The sequence below is a fragment of the Cervus elaphus genome, chromosome 12, assembly GCF_910594005.1.
Source record: "Cervus elaphus chromosome 12, mCerEla1.1, whole genome shotgun sequence".
Lineage (NCBI taxonomy): Eukaryota > Metazoa > Chordata > Mammalia > Artiodactyla > Cervidae > Cervus > Cervus elaphus.
The window spans coordinates 78,872,717-78,890,705 of NC_057826.1; the positions used below are offsets into that span (position 1 = coordinate 78,872,717).

The following is a 17,989-nucleotide window of genomic DNA, read 5'->3' on the forward strand; positions in this document are numbered from 1 at the left end:
TCTGCTGTCTGTGTCATGTCTGCCAGCCCCATGGGGTAAGGCACCTGGCAGGCAGTTCCCACCAGCATGGGAACTGTTCCTCTTTTCTGGGCACCCACTCCAGTCCTGGAAGAGTTCAACAAGTGCATGGAATATCAGAGATCTTCTGGAAATGCTGAATTTGCTCCAAGGTTTCATGAGGCCCAGCGGCTTCTCTTCACAGCCTGCCTGGCCCTCGATGCCCTCCTGGCCCTGTTCTTCCTGGCCTCCAGCGGCCCTCTCCCTTCCTGAGTTGTGGCTCTTCCCAAGCCTGCGTCCCAGCCCCGCCCCCTCTCTGGACGCATCTCTGGGCCCCATCATCACCCGGCGCCGGGCCCTCCCTCCCGCCCCCCCTTTCTCCTCCCTCCTTCCTTCCCTCCCTTCCTCCCTCTCTCCCTCCCTCCCAGCTCCTGCACCAGGAAACGGCCGGATCCCGGCAGCGGCCTGACCCGTGAGATCCCTAACCTGGCAGGCAGGCGGGGTTGGAGCCCGGCTGAGGGTGGGGGTGAGGGAGGAGCTGGGCCTCTGGGCTGCACTGAGGGGAGCCGGGAGCAGAGATGGTGTCGGCAGGAAGCCCTTGGCCCTGGGTTTCCCGGGAGGACAGTCATTAAACATGGATTCGGCCACACAGCTGGTAGAGCGTTGGGGGCAGGGGCCTGATCCCGGGAGCTGCAACCCCAGCCCTTCTCAGCCCAGACCCTGATTCCTAGTCTTCCCCACCTAGCTCTGATCTCCCCTCCCCTTCCCAGGGCTCCAGGCTGGGCAGGAGGATGAAAGGCCCCAGCTGGGGGCTCCTTGCCACCAGTGCTGGGTCCTAAGAGCTGCCATCCAGGCTGGGTGAGTGTCCCCTTCCTTCTCTGTCCCAGGCAATCCTTTGCTTCCCCGCTTTCCCTTCGGCCCCTGTCTCCTCCCCCATCTTGTGCCTCTGCCAGCATCTTCGCATCTTGCCCCTGAGGAGGCCCCAAGCCCCTTCCTCTAGCCAAAAAGGTGTGTACTGGAGGGGGAGGGGTTGTAGGGGTGTCATAGAGCTGTTGTTGTCTTGTTATGGAAAGAATCTAAAGTATTTTAGATGAAATTTACTTGTGTTATATTGAATTTGGCATATTACGAATTTAGGGGCCAGCCCCTCTAGCCGTGGTGCCCCTCGCCATGGCCTAATTTTTTTGCTTTCACCCCTCTCGGCCCAGAGGTCTCTGAGATTTCCCCTCACCTCCCTGCCTGTCTCATGGGCTGGCCAAACCTGAAATACCTCCTTCCGGGCCTCTGACCATATATTTATGCCAGTCTTTTATGTTTGACTCCAACAGCCGCCCGGATGGCGACCCCAGCCTCGGCCCCAGACACACGGGCTCTAGTGGCAGACTTTGTGGGCTATAAGCTGAGGCAGAAGGGGTATGTTTGTGGAGCTGGCCCCGGGGAGGGCCCAGCAGCTGACCCGCTACACCAAGCCATGCGGGCAGCTGGAGATGAGTTCGAGACCCGCTTCCGGCGCACCTTCTCCGATCTGGCAGCTCAGCTGCATGTGACCCCAGGCTCGGCCCAGCAACGCTTCACCCAGGTCTCTGATGAACTCTTCCAAGGGGGCCCCAACTGGGGCCGCCTTGTGGCCTTCTTTGTCTTTGGAGCCGCACTGTGTGCTGAGAGTGTCAACAAGGAGATGGAGCCACTTGTGGGACAAGTGCAGGAGTGGATGGTGGCCTACCTGGAGACGCGGCTGGCTGACTGGATCCACAGCAGCGGGGGCTGGGTAAGGAGCTTCTTGATTGCTGCTCTGCATATCCCTCCGAAAAGGGGGTCTCCAGGGGGAAGACGGGGGGCTCTGGCTGGACCTGGGGGGCGGCCGTGCTGGGAGTGAGGCGTGGGGGCCGAGTCTGCCTGTTTGGGTGGAATCAGGTGCCCTCACTATGGGCATCTCTGAACTCTGCACTCCAGGGCTGCCATGCAGTCATCATTCCGGGGGCTCATGGCCCAAAGCAGAGGATAGAACACACGGTAGCCAGGCAGGGCCTGCACAGAAACGGCATCCAACCATCACAGATTTTTTACACCTGAGTACCTGGTCAGGGATCAGGGATGGCTGGTGGCCAGACAAGCCTTGACAAAGGATGCCAGTTCTGAGCAGAATTTTTGGCCAGGGAAATTTCAGATGGGATTCACCTGAGGTAGAGAAGGGCAAATGAGCCAGGTGCTCAGGGGGGATCCTAGGGGCTGGGGGTGGGGTAGTGCTTGCAGTGGATGGAACTGGAGCTCTTCCTCTCCTCTTTTCTCCACTCTTCCCTCTCCTGATGGCCCTTTCTCCTTCTTTCTCTCCTACTTCCCTTCTCTCCCACAGGCGGAGTTCACAGCTCTATACGGGGACGGGGCCCTGGAGGAGGCGCGGCGTCTGCGGGAGGGGAACTGGGCCTCAGTGAGGACAGTGCTGACGGGGGCCGTGGCACTGGGGGCCCTGGTAACCGTAGGGGCCTTTTTCGCTAGCAAGTGAGAAAGTCCAGGGCCAGGTGGGGTGAGGTGTGGCTGGGGGGCAGGAGAGCAGGAGCAGAGTGGAGGAATGCCCTTGGAAGAAGTGGGGGAAAGAATGGGCATGGAACGGGAATTGGAAGGGGAAAGGTGGCGTGTGAGGGAGCTGAGTGTGCCAAGCAGGCAATTGAAAGAGTGAGCTGGAGACATTGTGGAATGTATTTGGAAAGTCAGGAGATGGAGTCATTCCAGGGTTGGGGGGAGGTGGGAAGGATCATGCCTGTAGGTATAGGCACAGGAAACTCTGCCTGGAGCTTGATTTGCTGTCCTGAGGGAGGTGGACTTGCAGAGGGGGTTGGCATCTCCATTCAATGAGTGGGATTTGGGGCAAATACAGAAGGCACATCCCTTTGGAACGGGAGCTCGGGGTTCTCAGGGGCTAGGAAGAGGTGCTGTGACTGAGGGCTGCTGAGACACGAGTGTGCATGTGCACGAGTGCTCGTGTGCATGCTGGGCTGCTTGTCTAATCTGGTGGGGGTGAGATTCCTTGGAGAGAAAACATTCACTCCCTCTTGCAGTGGTGAGAACAAGGGCACCTCTCTGTCCCTCCTCCCAACCTTCCCCTCCCTCTCCCCCTTGTCTTGCTGCCTCAAGGCTGAGGGAGAAACACTGTATCCAGGCTGAGGGCTCTGGCCACTTTTTTGCAGAAAGTTGTCAGCAGGGCTTTGGAGAGAAGAGCAGTTCTATAGCTGGCCTTGTTCCTTCATCATCCCCCTTCCTTATGCATCATACACTTGCTGCTGCCTCCTGGGCTCTGACAGAAAGGCAGGGCTGTGGAGCCTGCGGTGGGTGGGGGCTTTGGGAGCTGGAGCTGCCCCTGCCCTCCTCTCCCACTGGGGCGCCTTGGTGCCTAAAGGGTTCCCTATCTCTGGGACCTTCTGTATCCAAACTTAAACTCTAAATTGGGGCTCTTACTAATTTTCCTTTTGAGTATGTGGAGGTAAATGCAGACCTGGAATACAGTCTGGTCCTGCACTGTGTCTCTGAAAGACTGTGGATGCCTTGAGAGGAACATTCCAGCTCTGAACCCCGTGTGAGGGTGACATGTAAACTCTGTGGCTGGCCTGGTCCATGTGGTGGGCATTGGTGCTGCTTCATTAAAGGCCAGGTGTCTGGGTTCCAGAGTACCTCCCATGACCTAGAAGCATTGATATTTTCTTGGAAGCCACACTGTTTGCATGGGTGTTACTTGTCCGTACCTCAGAGTCTGAGGATGTTAACTTTAGAACGCACAGTCCTCTAGAACAGATTCAGATGACAGCTTTTTCTTTTGAGAAAGACATGATTGATTTCACTCCAGATGCATGTCCTGAGCCAGACCTCACTGCTGCACTTTCCAAGGTGCTAAAATTGCTGCTTTCCAATGCTGACTTCTTCTGACACAGTGCTCTAGAACCCTGCCCTTGATCCTGAGCACTGACCTGCTTAGCTAGACCATGGTTGACTCTTGGAGACTTTCACTGGTCCTAGAATGTGGCGACATAGTTGTACTCACCAGAACGTGGGACCAAAATTGGCCTCAGGTGTTTAGCTCAGACTTTTGCTTTTGAGGAGGGCTGCACTTTTTAATGATATTTATAGGGGAGGTGGTGGACTGCATGGGCCACTTGGTCTGTTGTGAGTATGCTGGTACCAGGCACTCAGAGCTGGTCTGTGGCAGGCAGTTTTGGGGTATGTGGGGGGGGTCTCTGACTTGCTCAGGACAAACTAGGCCATTGGTTTTCCACCTGCTTGGCAGGATCCTGAAGTTTCCTAGGGGTTGCCTCAGGAGTCCTTGGGGGAGACGAAGCAGGGGTGCTGAGCAGGCTAGGCGACTTGCCCTCAAACAGAACAGCTCCCCTGTAGCTGTCTTACATATCGGGGTTCAGGGTAAGATTTTTTTTGCATTAAGGGGTTTGCTGCTGAAAAAAGAAAGTTGGAAAACCACTGACTAGACCATCGGCTCCAAATGGGAGCCTGTGCTCCCCCAGGTTTGGGGCAGACTCTTCCCTCGCCCCTCTACCACAGAATGTCCAGCCCTCGTAGTTTTCCTGGAACGTGTAGCAGACAGGGGAGGCAGGGACCATGGTCAGTCACCAAAAAGCCCTGCTCGGAGGCCTTCACACCTGGGTGGAAGGAGTGCTGTTTTCTGAAAGGGAAAAGGGCGTGGGCTGATTTCCAGAGGTATAGCTTGGATGGGACCACGGAGGGCAGTTTTGACATGTCCTGCCCTTCTTAGCCTGAGAGGGAATGGAAACCCCAGAGACTTCTGTCAGGGAAAACTAGAGACTCTCTTTTAGAGCCATATAGTTCCTTGGGATTAGCTCTTGGCCAAGATGGCTGAGTATGGCTCCCAATTTTTAAATCCATTTCATTTTTTAAAAAATGAGGGAAATAAATCTTATTGCCATTTTTCAGAGAATAAATAGGTGGAGAGGGTGTTTCTTGCTCTCCAGAGCCCAAAGGGACAAATATGGACTTTGCTTAGGCCAAGGAAGGAGCAGAAGTAGGGCAACTAGGTCCTGCACTTATTAACCCCACTCCCCACTTATCCTGGGGCATACACTATTTTACTTTTTTAAAATCATAAAGCGGCGGGAGAACAGATTTGGTTAGTTTAGAAGAGAAGAAAAGCTCTATAAATATAAATATATATTCCTGTATTTTTATTTAATAATTTATAAATACCAAGTTCATTTGACTTTTATTTTTGTGTAATATGTAATGGTCGTATTAAAAAAATAAATAAATAAAGCCCAGAAGTTTAATGAGAAGGACTGAGCAGGGTTTGTGACTTCTATACTGTATAGCCTGCGGTCAGGACATTTCTTGATCTAATCATTTCATCATGACCTTGTTAAGGCCAAGAATTAGATTAATAGGGCTTTGGGAAAATATTGAGATAAAAAATTTAAAAAAAAAAAAGAAGAAGAAGAAATTCCCTGGCAGTCCAGTGGTTAGTACTCCACACTTTCACTGCCTAAGTGCCTGAATTCGATCCCAGGACAGGAAACTCAGATCCTGAAAGCCGGGCCAAAAAAAAAATCAGTTGTTCCTCCACCCCCCTATCTCAGCCAAATGCCAAAGCCAAGAACTGCATCTGTGCCAACCCAAGCCTTTGAGAGGGTGCGTGTATATGGTGCTTTGGGATAGCCACAACAAAACCCAAAACGAAACAAAGAAAACCTATCAAAAATCTTTATGATGGAATCAAGTCCCCAGTTGTGGTTTAGCCTCTGATCAGAAGTGTGTGATGATGAACGTTTCTCAATATCCTGCTATCTACTTCAGACTTAAGTCTGGCAAAAATGGAGCCCTTGTTTACTTTGCTGGTCCCCTGAGATATTTGGTTTCAGCCATTTTAATGTGAACCGCTAAACTGGATGGGATCTATAGAATTGTTTAGCCCATCCCTCTGTACTTCTAGTCTAGGACCATATCAAAGTCATGTCTGACAAGAATAGTATCTTAATTTGAAATTACAAGTGGGAGTTTCTAGTCTTTCTATAATCCAATACAATAACATGGTATTTGGTTTATGTGTTAAAGTGCAGTGAGAAATACACTGCTTAGAGGAATGTACTGTTGCATTTCTATTCTCTCTATATAGAAAAATCTATAGGACAAGCCATTAAAATCAGAGAGTGGCTTAGTGAGCATGGCTTTTGGGAAAAGGGAATTAGATGGTCTTAACAGTTCCTATCACCAGGCTATATTAGCTAGTGGATTTATTCCTACTGTGGTTTGATTGGTTTATAATTTGCCTAATTCCAAAAAGCATTTGTAATATCTTACTATAATACAAAAGAAAAAACAATAGGAAAATGTAGATTTTTAAAGTAAGGGTAAAGGGAAAATTGATATAGTACAATAAAATGACAGCAAAAGGACAATTAACACAGAAAAGCATTCTCTAAGCAGTATTGCCAAATACTAAAGGTAGGCTATGAATTCAACTCTGAGCTTCTTGGCAGCTAAGGAAAATTGGTGAACAATGAGATTCACATCCCTTTTAGGATTTATAAAACTTTTCAGTTCCTCAAGGTAGCAAAAAGTTTTGTGGCTCTTCAGAGAAGACACTGGGTACCATTAGTGAACATCACCATCTATATAGCACCTGATAGCAATACGAGGTTGAGTTTTACACTACCGTTTCTTGCAGAAACACCAAAGGAGGATTCAGGAGGTCCTAAGCTTGTTTTATCAGAAGCATCACAATTTAGCCCAAATATGCTCTCTGATGCCATAGTTTAAAATAGGGCTAAATTTCAGACTATCTAAATGGACAGATGGATTGTTTATTCTTCACACAGTTCTCTGTGAATGTTATTTCTCCAAATGACACTTCTGATGAAAATTGGCCAACATTTAATTGTACTTTCTAGCAAATGGATGGATTATAGATATTCTGTTTTTAGTTGAGAGCAGATCCTTTGAAAACTTTAAAAGCTGTCTTAAATGTGGATACAGGTGAGATATAAATATTTTAAAAAATCAACCAAAAAAGATAATATAATGTAATGATATAGTTTTTTATTAATTCAATCATTCACTCAGCAAACACTCAAGCATCCTCTGTGTGCTGAGGACAGTTTTAGGCACTGAGCTAGAGAAGTGAACAAATAGACACAAATTTCTGCCTTTATGTTACTTGTATTCGAGTAATGGAAACAAACAAAGCTAAATAACTACCTACCTACCTACATAAATAAATTTCACAGCATTAATTAACATAACATTTCATGTTAGGGGCAAATGCTATGGAGAAAAATAAAATATCTCATTAGGGTAGGATTGGGAAGGTGTATGTATAAATTTCAATGATAAATAGAATGATCAGAAAAGTCCTCATTTCTAATGTAACTTCTGAATAAAGTCATGAAAAATGAAATTGGAAAAATATTTTTATTGATATGGAAGAATGCTTCTGTATCTTATTGTAAAAAAGAAAATAGAGTAGAAAACAATATATACAGTATGATCCCATTTTGCTAAAAAAATATGTATACACACACATACATACATATACCTCTATATGTATGTGTGTATTGAAAGTTTGAGAAAGGGCATATGCCAAAATATCATTAGTGATTATCTCTGGATGGTGGATTTTATGGGTAATTTTAATTTTTTTGCTATCAGTATTTTTGGAAGTTTTGATAAGGAACACATTTTATAAGGTACAGCATATTAAACAAGGTTTTAAGGGCACAAAGTCTTCTAAAAGTTAACCAAGCAGAATGGAGATTAAGCAGCCCAACAGAGGCTCCTTCTCACTAATGGCAACTCCACTTCCCCTCAAGGTTGGACCTAGGGAGTTAAGGTAGGCCAGGGCAGACTCTGCATTAGAAAATAATTGGAATGGACTCATAACAGAGGTAAGTAAATGATCAAGGTTCCAAGGTTCTGTGTCAACACTGTCCAATAGAAATAGAATGCAAGCCACATAGGTATTTTACATATTTTAGTAGCCTCATTAAGAAAAGCTAAAAGAAACAGGTAAAACTAATTTTAATAGTATTTTTTACACTCAGTATATAAAGACTACTATAATTTCAATCTGTAATTAATGTTGTACAATTTTTAAGTCATTTTAGTCACTTTTTCATCCTGAGTCTTTGAAATTCAGTGTATATCTGACAGTTGCAGTACATCTCAATTCAGACCATTTCACATTTTAAGTGCTCAGAGTAACCATGTGTGACTGGTGGCTACCATATTAAACAATGTACTTATAGATTAGAGGGAATTATTGCAGCAGTCAAGGAAAAATTTTCAAAGCAGGAGTTAAAAATAAGGATGAAACTATATTAGGAACCCAAGTATTTATATATTTAGTGAGAAAACTTTTCCCTTCTGGACAGAACTGGACATGCCCTCATCCATTTTTACGGATTTAATTCTCCTTTTCTCAACTAGACTGACCACTTACTTTCCTTAAGGCATTTTTCCTCTTTCTAGGGCACAACATCACTGTGTTACAGTTTTTCTGAAACTCCATGGCCTTCTATTTATAGGTTATTACTGAAGGAAAGGGGGCTTCTCTAGTAGCTCAGAAGGTAAAGAATCTGCCTGCAATGCAGGAGACCCCAGTTTGATCCCTGGATCAGGAAGATCCCCTGGAGAAGGGAATGGCAACCCACTCCAATATTCTTGCCAGGAGAATTCCATGGACAGACCATGGGGCCGCATGGACAGGACAGGATTGAGCAACTAACACTTTCACTTCCACTGAAGGAAAAGTATACTTATAATGGGTGAACCTTGTATCATTACATACCAATTTTTTAAAAAATTCATTCACAGAGGAAAACATCTCTTTGATGTTCTCTATGCATCAACAAACACAGGATATAAGATTATTACATGTAAAGCAATTATCCTCCAATTAAATATAAATTAAAAAGATTATTACAGAAGATCATCCATTCAGTTAGCACCTATTGAGCAGTGATAGTCAATGGCAATGCAAAGATAATTAAGAAAGTGCCCCTGCCGTTTACAGTTTACAGTCTAATAGGAAAGTATCTTACAAATCACCATTCAAATATCTTTTAAAAATGTGTTTGTAAAAGTAATCATGTTTATTGAGTAAGTTGGAAAGGTGGATGTTTTAAAATTTTAAATAAAAATAATAATTGATATTGTGGAAAAAACATAGAACATGGGAAATTATAAAGAAGATTAATCATAATCCTACTATCCAGAGAGGATCACTGTTAACATTTTGGTATATTTCTTTTCTGTTGTCTGCTTATATATTATGATCATACTGTATACATAATTTTGTATACTGCCGTTCTGCTTACCATTATAATGCGAGCATTTTTCCTTGTCATTACACATGTTTTGAAGACATAATGACTATATAAAATTACAATATATGCTTGTATAATAATTTCCCTGAAAAATGCCCACTTGGACATTGTTGTTTACATTTTTTTTCACTTTGATGAACATCATTATTCTCAAATTTTAATCTAGGTTTTAGATTATTTCTTTAGAACAGATTAGAAGAAACAATTACTGGGTTAAAATTTTCAATATTTAAAAAATATGTTGCATATTGCCATAGAAAAGATTGTCTTGGTTCTTATTCGTTTTCCCCCCAACGCCCAAGTTGTTTTTTTTTTAAACCAGGTATACATAACTTTAATCACATTTTATATACAATTTTACATTCTACTTTTTTGGCCTAACAAAAATTTTTGCAAATTATCAGTGTAAACCTTTTTTTTAAAAAACCAGTGCATAATCTTGTGATGTAATTATAGGTTGCCTAAACATTTGTCTATTGTTGGAATTTAGTCTTTTTCCAACTTCAGCATCGTACATAATGTTCTCTTTGTATATTAAAACGGACCTTATAGTAATTTTGATCTGAGCTTTTAAATCTGGTTTTGAATTCCCTGCTCACTTCTAATTAGTTCCATGACTTGGACAAATTACTTCATTCTTTTCTCATCCCTAAAAAAGTTTGTGGTTTTGTGATTCCTTACTTCATAATGTTGTTTTAAGAATCCAATAAGATAACATAACAAGGAGTCTAGGATGGTGCCTGTTACAAAATCAAGTGCTTAACAAAATTGGATTTAAAGGCATTATTTTAAAAATCCCATTTCCCTTAATTGGCTTTCTTAAACTAGGTGCCAGTGAACATCCAAGTCTTGACTTGGTTAAAATCAGTAGAAAAGATTTTTCTTCCAGCCAACTCGGTTTTTTAGAGCTTGTCTTTGGTGCTAAACTTAGTTCTCCCAGACCACTGAAGCTGCGATGGTTCATGAAGTATTTTTCGGTGAAATTTTAAGCAACTGTGACTCTGCTCCAAGTTCTCCTGTTCCTGAGGTAAGGATCTGTGTGGGGAAAAAAAAATTGAGGGTGGAGGGGAAGAGTGGGGTATACTGTGAAGCTCTGACTTTTTGGTTTGCTAATAGGAATCTCCTCTTATCCAAAACCCCCTACCGAGCTATGCACATGTCTCCAGGTTGTTTCAATAACTATTTGGTTAAGCTCAGGTGAATCTGGCGCTCAAACTGTAGCTTGGTCTGGCTGTAACTATCCCTCTTGCAAACTTAGCACCGTCATTCTTTCCTTTTTAATAAATGTGTAGGAGCACCACTAAACTATGGCAACCCTGTCTTGCAGGACTAAATTTCACTGGTATCTCAGAGTGCAATGGTGTGGTGGAATTCCTCTGGGGTCTGAAGCAGGGTCTGGAGTCTCAGAAAGCCTTGTAAATGAAGGGTGACACCCAGATCCCCAGGCAATGTATCTTCTGGTCAACAAACATCTGGACACTTACTGTGTGCTAGGCATATTGCCCTAAGGTGGAGATGCAAATGTAATTAGAGACCAGCCTTTCATCCCCAAGCTCTCACAAGCACTAGTTAGGAAAGGCTGCACAAAATGATTAACTGTTCAGAGGAGGTAGGCCCGCTTTTCATGGGAGAGGAGGGGAGGCTAGTGAAAGGCTTCGCAGGGGAGGTGATGATGGGGTTTGCTGTGGTCTGGTTGAAGAGGGAATGCATATGCAGAGGCACAGACCTGGTACAGACACACCCACTGGAATGAGAAGCGTGGAAATAGCATTCACTCCAGCCTCGTCTGGAGTTCTCTAAGGTCTAGCTAAGGAGTTTTGAGATTTTATCTGGTGTGAACTGGGGTCGTGACCCATTGGAAGCTGATCCATTAAGGGGCTGTAAATAAGTCAAGCAAGAGAACAGGCTGAAACTGGGGCATGAACAGAATGCTTGCAAAGTATGCCTGTGCAGAAAGACAGCACATAGAGGACTCCTGACTAGTACTGAAGTGAGGATTACTCCCTGCTTTCTGGTTTGGGGAGACCTGACGGATGGTGGATAAATAGTGGTGCCAATAACCTAGGTAGGAAAGGTAAACTCCTTTCTGGACAGCGCCGTTCAGAACCCTCTGCTGCAACATCCCATCTACTGGTGCATTCCTGATAGAAGACCGGTTTCCAGAAACCGCCGCAGTTTCCGGCCTCTACCTTCCAAGAGCTCACTAGTTGGCAACCAGCAGCATCAAGATGGCGGCCTCCTAAAAACTAGTCATGTGACCTCGGGTTTTCCCTCGATGGGACCCGGCAGTCCGTTCGGGGACAAGGTTCACCTGTCGCGAAATGGGTGTCAACTCTTCCGAATCTTGCGAGCCAATTAGCATCTGAGGCTTGGGCCACTTCGGCTAGGCGGTCGGAAGACTTCCTTTCCCGTCGCCTTGCCAGCGACCAATCACCGAGCGCTATACTTCGCAGTCCCGCCCTTAGGCGGGGGAGAAGCAGTAACGTCGTCACAGCTTGGCGTTATTGTTACCTAAGGACTTGAGAGGAGGTGGGACGTGTGTTGATTGACAGACCGATTTCCCCTACCGGGATTTGAGAATTTGGCGCAATTCCCCGCCTTAGAGGGTGGGGTCTTATTTGATTGCCAAGTAATATTCCCCAATGGAGCCCTAGCTCGTGGTGACGGGCAGGCTGCTTGACTAATGAATCCTCGGCGAAGCCGGCGCAGCTCTCCAATCGCTGGGCGGCGGGCCCCAGTCTGAGCGGCGATGGCGGCGGCGGCGGCGGCGGCAGCAGCAGCGGGGGCTGCGGGCGGTCGGGGCTCCGGGCCGGGGCGGCGGCGCCATCTTGTGCCCGGGGCCGGTGGGGAGGCCGGGGAGGGGGCCCCGGGGGGCGCAGGGGACTACGGGAACGGCTTGGAGTCTGAGGAACTGGAGCCTGAGGAGCTGCTGCTGGAGCCCGAGCCGGAGCCCGAGCCCGAAGAGGAGCCGCCCCGGCCCCGCGCCCCCCCGGGAGCTCCGGGCCCTGGGCCTGGCTCGGGAGCCCCCGGCAACCAGGAGGAGGAGGAGGAGCCGGGACTGGTCGAGGGTGACCCGGGGGACGGCGCCATTGAGGACCCGGTGAGGGAAAGAGGGCGAGCGAGGAGGCCGGCGACCGGCCGTGTCACGGGAGGCCCAGAGCTCGAGCGAGCGGGAGGCGGGAGGGGGGTGGGGGTGGGGGTGGGCGGGGAATAACGTGGCTGGGGCCGGGCCGGGGACGCAGCCTCGACCGCCAGAAGGGGCCCAGCCGGGTTGACTCCGGCGTCATGGGTGCCTAGTGTCCTAGAGAAGGTAGCTTGCTCTTCTTTTCTTCACGACCCTCGCGTGGGGCGAAGGAAATGGCCGAGTATGGCTGCGGCCGCGCGCGGATCGAGAGCAGGGCAGAGCCCCTGCGTTGGTTCCTCTTAAGCTCTTCTCCATACCCTCCCCACTCATTGTAGGAGCTGGAAGCGATCAAAGCTCGAGTTAGGGAGATGGAGGAAGAAGCTGAGAAGCTAAAGGAGCTGCAGAACGAGGTAGAGAAGCAGATGAATATGAGTCCACCTCCGGGCAATGGTGAGTAACTGGCGGTTGCACGCGGAGCCCAGGTCCTCGGATTGAAAGGGTTATGAGAGTACGGTTTATATGGAATTAGATACTCGGAACCTTGGAGCTGCTTGTCTGAGCAATTACTGGGCAGTTGCCGTGGTCATAGTCCATTGTGCGTTTCTCTGACCTTTGTGAGACAAGGCCTGTGTTTTCGCGATGGTAGTCTTGTGCCTCCCTTTGTCCTTGTTACAAGTGTGTTGCTCTTTGTTCCTAGTCCTCCTCTACTCTTTGTGGAGGTTGCCAGCTGGTGTTCGACCTTCAAGTCTAATAGTTCTTCGTTCAGTTGGAGACCCTTTAGTTAGAAGTTCTAAGAGAAAATGCCAGGCTGCAGGGGGCTTCTCTAATCTCGAATTGTCCAGTCTCAGCCCACATAATTTTGTTCATTTTTCAAATAATTTCAACCAAAGGTATAATAGGGACTTGATTTGGGAGCAGGAGGGGATTCATGTACTGTTTTCTTTGATTTTTAAGAATGTGTTTATGTGTGCCATAACTTGTCAGATATTTAATAAGCACCTACTATGTGCTAGACTTTTCTAGGTAATGGGTACAACAGGGAATTGAACAGACCAAAATCTTTACCTTTACTAACGGTGGTGATGGTGGTGGTAGTGGTGCATATATTGGCGAAGTAGAAAACAAGGGTTATTTTCTGATTATTTTTTCTTCAAAGCTGGCCCAGTGATCATGTCCATTGAGGAGAAGATGGAGGCTGATGCCCGTTCCATCTATGTTGGCAATGTATGTACGAGGGCCTTGATTGGGGTTGGGGGAACTCTTAGTTTGGGAGATTATTTAATAGGAGTCTTGATGGAAACTCTTTCCAGGATAGGTGGTGGATTTAAGGAGTGGAGGGAAGGTTAGAATGAAGTGAAAGTTAATGGTGATTAGCAGAGGCTCTTGGGTTGGAAGGAAAAGAGTTCCTTAGAGAACTAGATTTGATGTGCTTTGGTGTATATGGGGGCTTCCCAGGTTGCACTAGTGATAGAGTCCTCGTGCCGCCTCAGAAGATGTGGGTTCTATGCCTGGGTTGGGAAGATCCCCTGGAGAAGGAAATGGCAACCCACTCCAGTATTCTTGGCTGGAGATTCTCGGGGACAGAGGAGTCTGGTGTGCTACAGTCCATGGGGTCGCAAAGATGGCTCAGCCCAAAGGCTTGGCAGGGTATCTGTTGAGATGAGAGTCTGCCTATTGCCTGTGAAATGTACCCCCAACAGGTGGACTATGGTGCAACAGCAGAAGAGCTGGAAGCACACTTTCATGGCTGTGGTTCAGTCAACCGCGTTACTATACTCTGTGACAAATTTAGTGGCCATCCCAAAGGGTAAGTGTGGGGAAGTTGAGGTCATTTTAATCACAGTTAAAAAATAAATAAATAATGTTTTATATTGAGCAGTAAGTTAGCTGGATGTTAAAGTAAGTAGTCATCATCTTTTTTTAAGATAGGGCATTAATGTTATGTATCAGGTATTATACTTAAAATTGCTTTCAAAGGCCCAAGAGGTAACAAGATGAGGGCCGGGTATGGGTGGGATCATGAACTAGAATGGAGGGTCGGCTTCTGCTTGGCTTCACCTTGTTCCACCCTCTGGAAATCCAGGGCCCTCTGATCCTATTTTATAATTTTCCAGGAGTAGGTGCAAATTTTGATTAAAATCTTCCATTAAGAATTGTTTTGGACAAGTAGTTAGAAATGTGAACACATTGTACTCAAAGCATGCCTGCAAATTGGATTTTACCTATGAGCTACTGTGTTCAACCTCAGATAAAGTGGCAGTTACTCTTTTCAGGTTTGCGTATATAGAGTTCTCAGACAAAGAGTCAGTGAGGACTTCCCTGGCCTTAGATGAATCCTTATTTAGAGGAAGACAGATCAAGGTAAGCCCCACCCCATCATTCTGGTTCTCAGTAAACTCCCCAGGTTGACTCTAAGGCTTTCTGTTGTGCTTGTCACTCTCAGGTGATCCCTAAACGAACCAACAGACCAGGCATCAGCACAACAGACCGAGGTTTCCCACGAGCCCGATACCGTGCCCGAACCACCAACTACAACAGTTCCCGCTCTCGATTCTACAGTGGTTTTAACAGCAGGCCCCGGGGTCGCGTCTACAGGTCAGGATAGATGGGCTGCTCCTCTCCCCCGCCTCCCGTGAACCCTTCCTTTTCTCCTCACCTGAGGAACTTCCCTCCTTTACCCTCCCCCTTGGTTCCAGGGACTTGGTCTCCTGCCTGTGCAGGGTGAGGAAGGTAGTTGCAGGCCAGGCCAGGCCAGGCCAGGTGGCCAGTCTCATCTTTTTTTCTGGAGCCGGAATTGGTGATAAGGGCTGGATCTCTCCACCCTGTTCTGAGAGATGCTGCTTCTCCCAGCTTTTTTTTTTTCCATGAAAGTTGACGACAGTGAAAATGTTTACACAGGAGGCCTGGGAAGAACAGGGCCTCAGAGCAGTGAAAGTACTACTTGGACATTTACTTCTTTTCCCAGAGATAGGGAAGGGTTGAAGAAAACCAGAGGCTAGTTGATCCTCCTGGAACGCGATGTGGGAGGATCAAGATATTTACTATTCTAATAACTAGCCAGGCTTTTGCAAGGTTAACGTGCATGCTGGGCCTGGTGTGGCATCCATGTTGTTTCTGTACTTCCATCTTTGTACATTTAGATAGAGGGATTAGGTGTATAGATCTTGGCTTTTCACAAGATTTGCCTCTCTGCTCCCTGGAGGAATTAGGGAAGATTTATTGGTGAGAGCCTTGCATTTAAGAGCTGTGGAGAACTGAAAACTGTATAAACAAGGAGTCCTTTTTCTTGCCCCTGTGTCTCAGATGTATTTTTTTATTGCCACTGTTTGGCGAAGTAATAACAGCTAATTTCCCCTCCCACTTGCCAGGTGTGTCACTGTTTCTGGGATTGTGGGGATCAGTTTTAGGACTTGGCAACTTCTTTCCCCTCTTCCCTTCACAGTAACTGGGGCGAGGGCCCACGGGGGAGGGGCTTGTGCTGAACTCTTTAGTGATCATGTTAACACCTAACTCTCCTTCTTTCTTCCAGGGGCCGGGCTAGAGCGACATCATGGTATTCCCCTTACTAAAAAAAAGTGTGTATTAGGAGGAGAGAGAGGAAAAAAAGAGGAAAGAAGGAAAAAAAAAAAAGAATTAAAAAAAAAAAAAAAGAAAAACAGAAGATGACCTTGATGGAAAAAAAAAATATTTTTAAAAAAAAAGATATACTGTGGAAGGGGGGAGAATCCCATAACTAACTGCTGAGGGGGGACCTGCTTTGGGGAGTAGGGGGAGGCCCGGGGAGTGGGGCAGGGGGCTGCTCACTCACTCTGGGGATTCGCCATGGACACGTCTCAATCGCGCAAGCTGCTCCCCCTGTTTCCCTGTTCCCCTCTGCCCCCTTGGGGGCTGCTCAAGGGTAGGTGGGCATGGGTGGTAGGAGGGGTTTTTTTACCCAGGGCTCTGGAAGGACACCAAACTGTTCTGCTTGTTACCTTCCCTCCATCTTCTCCCTAACTTTCACAGTCCCCTCCTGCCTGCTCCTGTCCTGCCAGGTCTACCACCCACCCCACCCCTCTTTTCTGGCTCCCTGCCCCTCCAGATTGCCTGGTGATCTATTTTGTTTCCTTTTGTGTTTCTTTTTCTGTTTTGAGTGTCTTTCTTTGCAGGTTTCTGTAGCCGGAAGATCTCCGTTCCGCTCCCAGCGGCTCCAGTGTAAATTCCCCTTCCCCCTGGGGAAATGCACTACCTTGTTTTGGGGGGTTTTGGGGTGTTTTTTGTTTTTCAGTTTTTTTGTTTTGTTTTTCTTTGCCTTTTTTTTTTCCCTTTTATTTGGAGGGAATGGGAGGAAGTGGGAACAGGGAGGTGGGAGGTGGATTTTGTTTATTTTTTTAGCTCATTTCCAGGGGGTGGGAGTTTTTTTTTTAATATGTGTCATGAATAAAGTTGTTTTTGAAAATAAAAAATGTTTGGCCTTTTGGGTGTATGGATTATTTATCTACCTGTCCTTTCTTAAATCCCAGATGGCTGTTAATTCTCATTTCTGGAAATGCTGGTGTTGTGGAGGGGAAATTGCGACCTAAATTAAGGAGCAGGAGTTAAAATTACAATTAGCAGGAACATTGTGTGTTTGAGTTTTCTGAAAATCATGCAGTCTTGATTGGCATTTGAGAAGTAAATTAACTGAGCCTGGGAATATAAAAGAATGGCTAGTAAGATTTATGTACAAATGAATTACCCATACCAGCATTAGATTCTTATATTGGGGTCTGGGTAGCCTTTCTTGGCTTCTGCACCCCAAGCTGCCTTCAAAAATGAAAAGTAATGTTTAATGAAAACTGCAAAGCTTAGGTTATCTTCTCTAGCAATTTGTGGCCACTTAATATGTTCAGCTAACTTATTTTGGGTGTTTCCATTAGGAAAACTAGTCATTGAATATCCTTTAGCTGCTTGGTCATATTAATAACCTGATTTCTCCATTTTTGTATTCTAAGTAAAAGTCCTTGGGTATTGCGTCACACCCCCCAACCCTTTGTAGGCTGCATTATTTACAGGGTTTCTAAATATCTAAACCTCTGTTTTATTGAACCATTCATTTCTGTTCCTAGGATGTTTTGTTCATGATTGACTTCAACGTAGGTGCTCTTTTTGATAAATCTTAGGTTAAAGAAACAGCTTTTCATGTTCATGGAGCCTTCGTCTGCCTCTCAAATGGCTTGAAATTTTGGGTCAGTATTGACCATCCAGTAATTGAGCATTTGATCATTTGTACTACCTGCTGTTACATCCTTTGTTAGGTATTTGGGAGTCTTCTCTGTCTAGACTGAACTAGAACAGTGTCTTGTAAGCTGAGTATGGAAATTTCAGAGGCTGATTAGCAAGAGACTGGATAAGTAGCTTAGGAAAATGTGCAACATCTAATGCTTGATGTTCCTAATGCTGGGGAGGTATTGTCTATCCACCAGGGGGCAGTAAGTGACTATATAAATTCTGTAAACTTGTTTGCTCTTAGGGGGGTGAGTTGCTTTTTTGAACCTTAGTTTTTATAATTTTC

General features: G+C 46.2%; 1 protein-coding gene across 5 annotated transcripts; it reads left to right on the forward strand.

Annotated features, from left to right (window-relative positions):
- Positions 1–361: 361 nt before the first annotated feature.
- Positions 362–16,913, forward strand: LOC122704689 (bcl-2-like protein 2). Of its 5 annotated transcripts, none has more exons than XM_043919573.1 (7): positions 9,989–12,432; positions 12,792–12,906; positions 13,613–13,680; positions 14,157–14,263; positions 14,730–14,817; positions 14,900–15,051; positions 15,986–16,913. In XM_043919573.1, the coding sequence occupies exons 1-7, from the start codon at positions 12,082–12,084 to the stop codon at positions 16,023–16,025; spliced, it is 921 nt and encodes a 306-aa protein (XP_043775508.1). In that variant the 5' UTR covers positions 9,989–12,081; the 3' UTR covers positions 16,026–16,913. The 5 variants fall into 5 exon arrangements, with proteins under 5 accessions (XP_043775509.1, XP_043775510.1, XP_043775511.1 ...); XM_043919577.1 differs by lacking the exon at positions 9,989–12,432 and adding an exon at positions 12,517–12,642; XM_043919574.1 differs by lacking the exons at positions 9,989–12,432; positions 12,792–12,906; positions 13,613–13,680; ... (2 more) ...; positions 14,900–15,051; positions 15,986–16,913 and adding exons at positions 362–469; positions 768–855; positions 1,326–1,765; positions 2,351–5,291.
- The last annotated feature ends 1,076 nt before the right edge of the window (positions 16,914–17,989 follow it).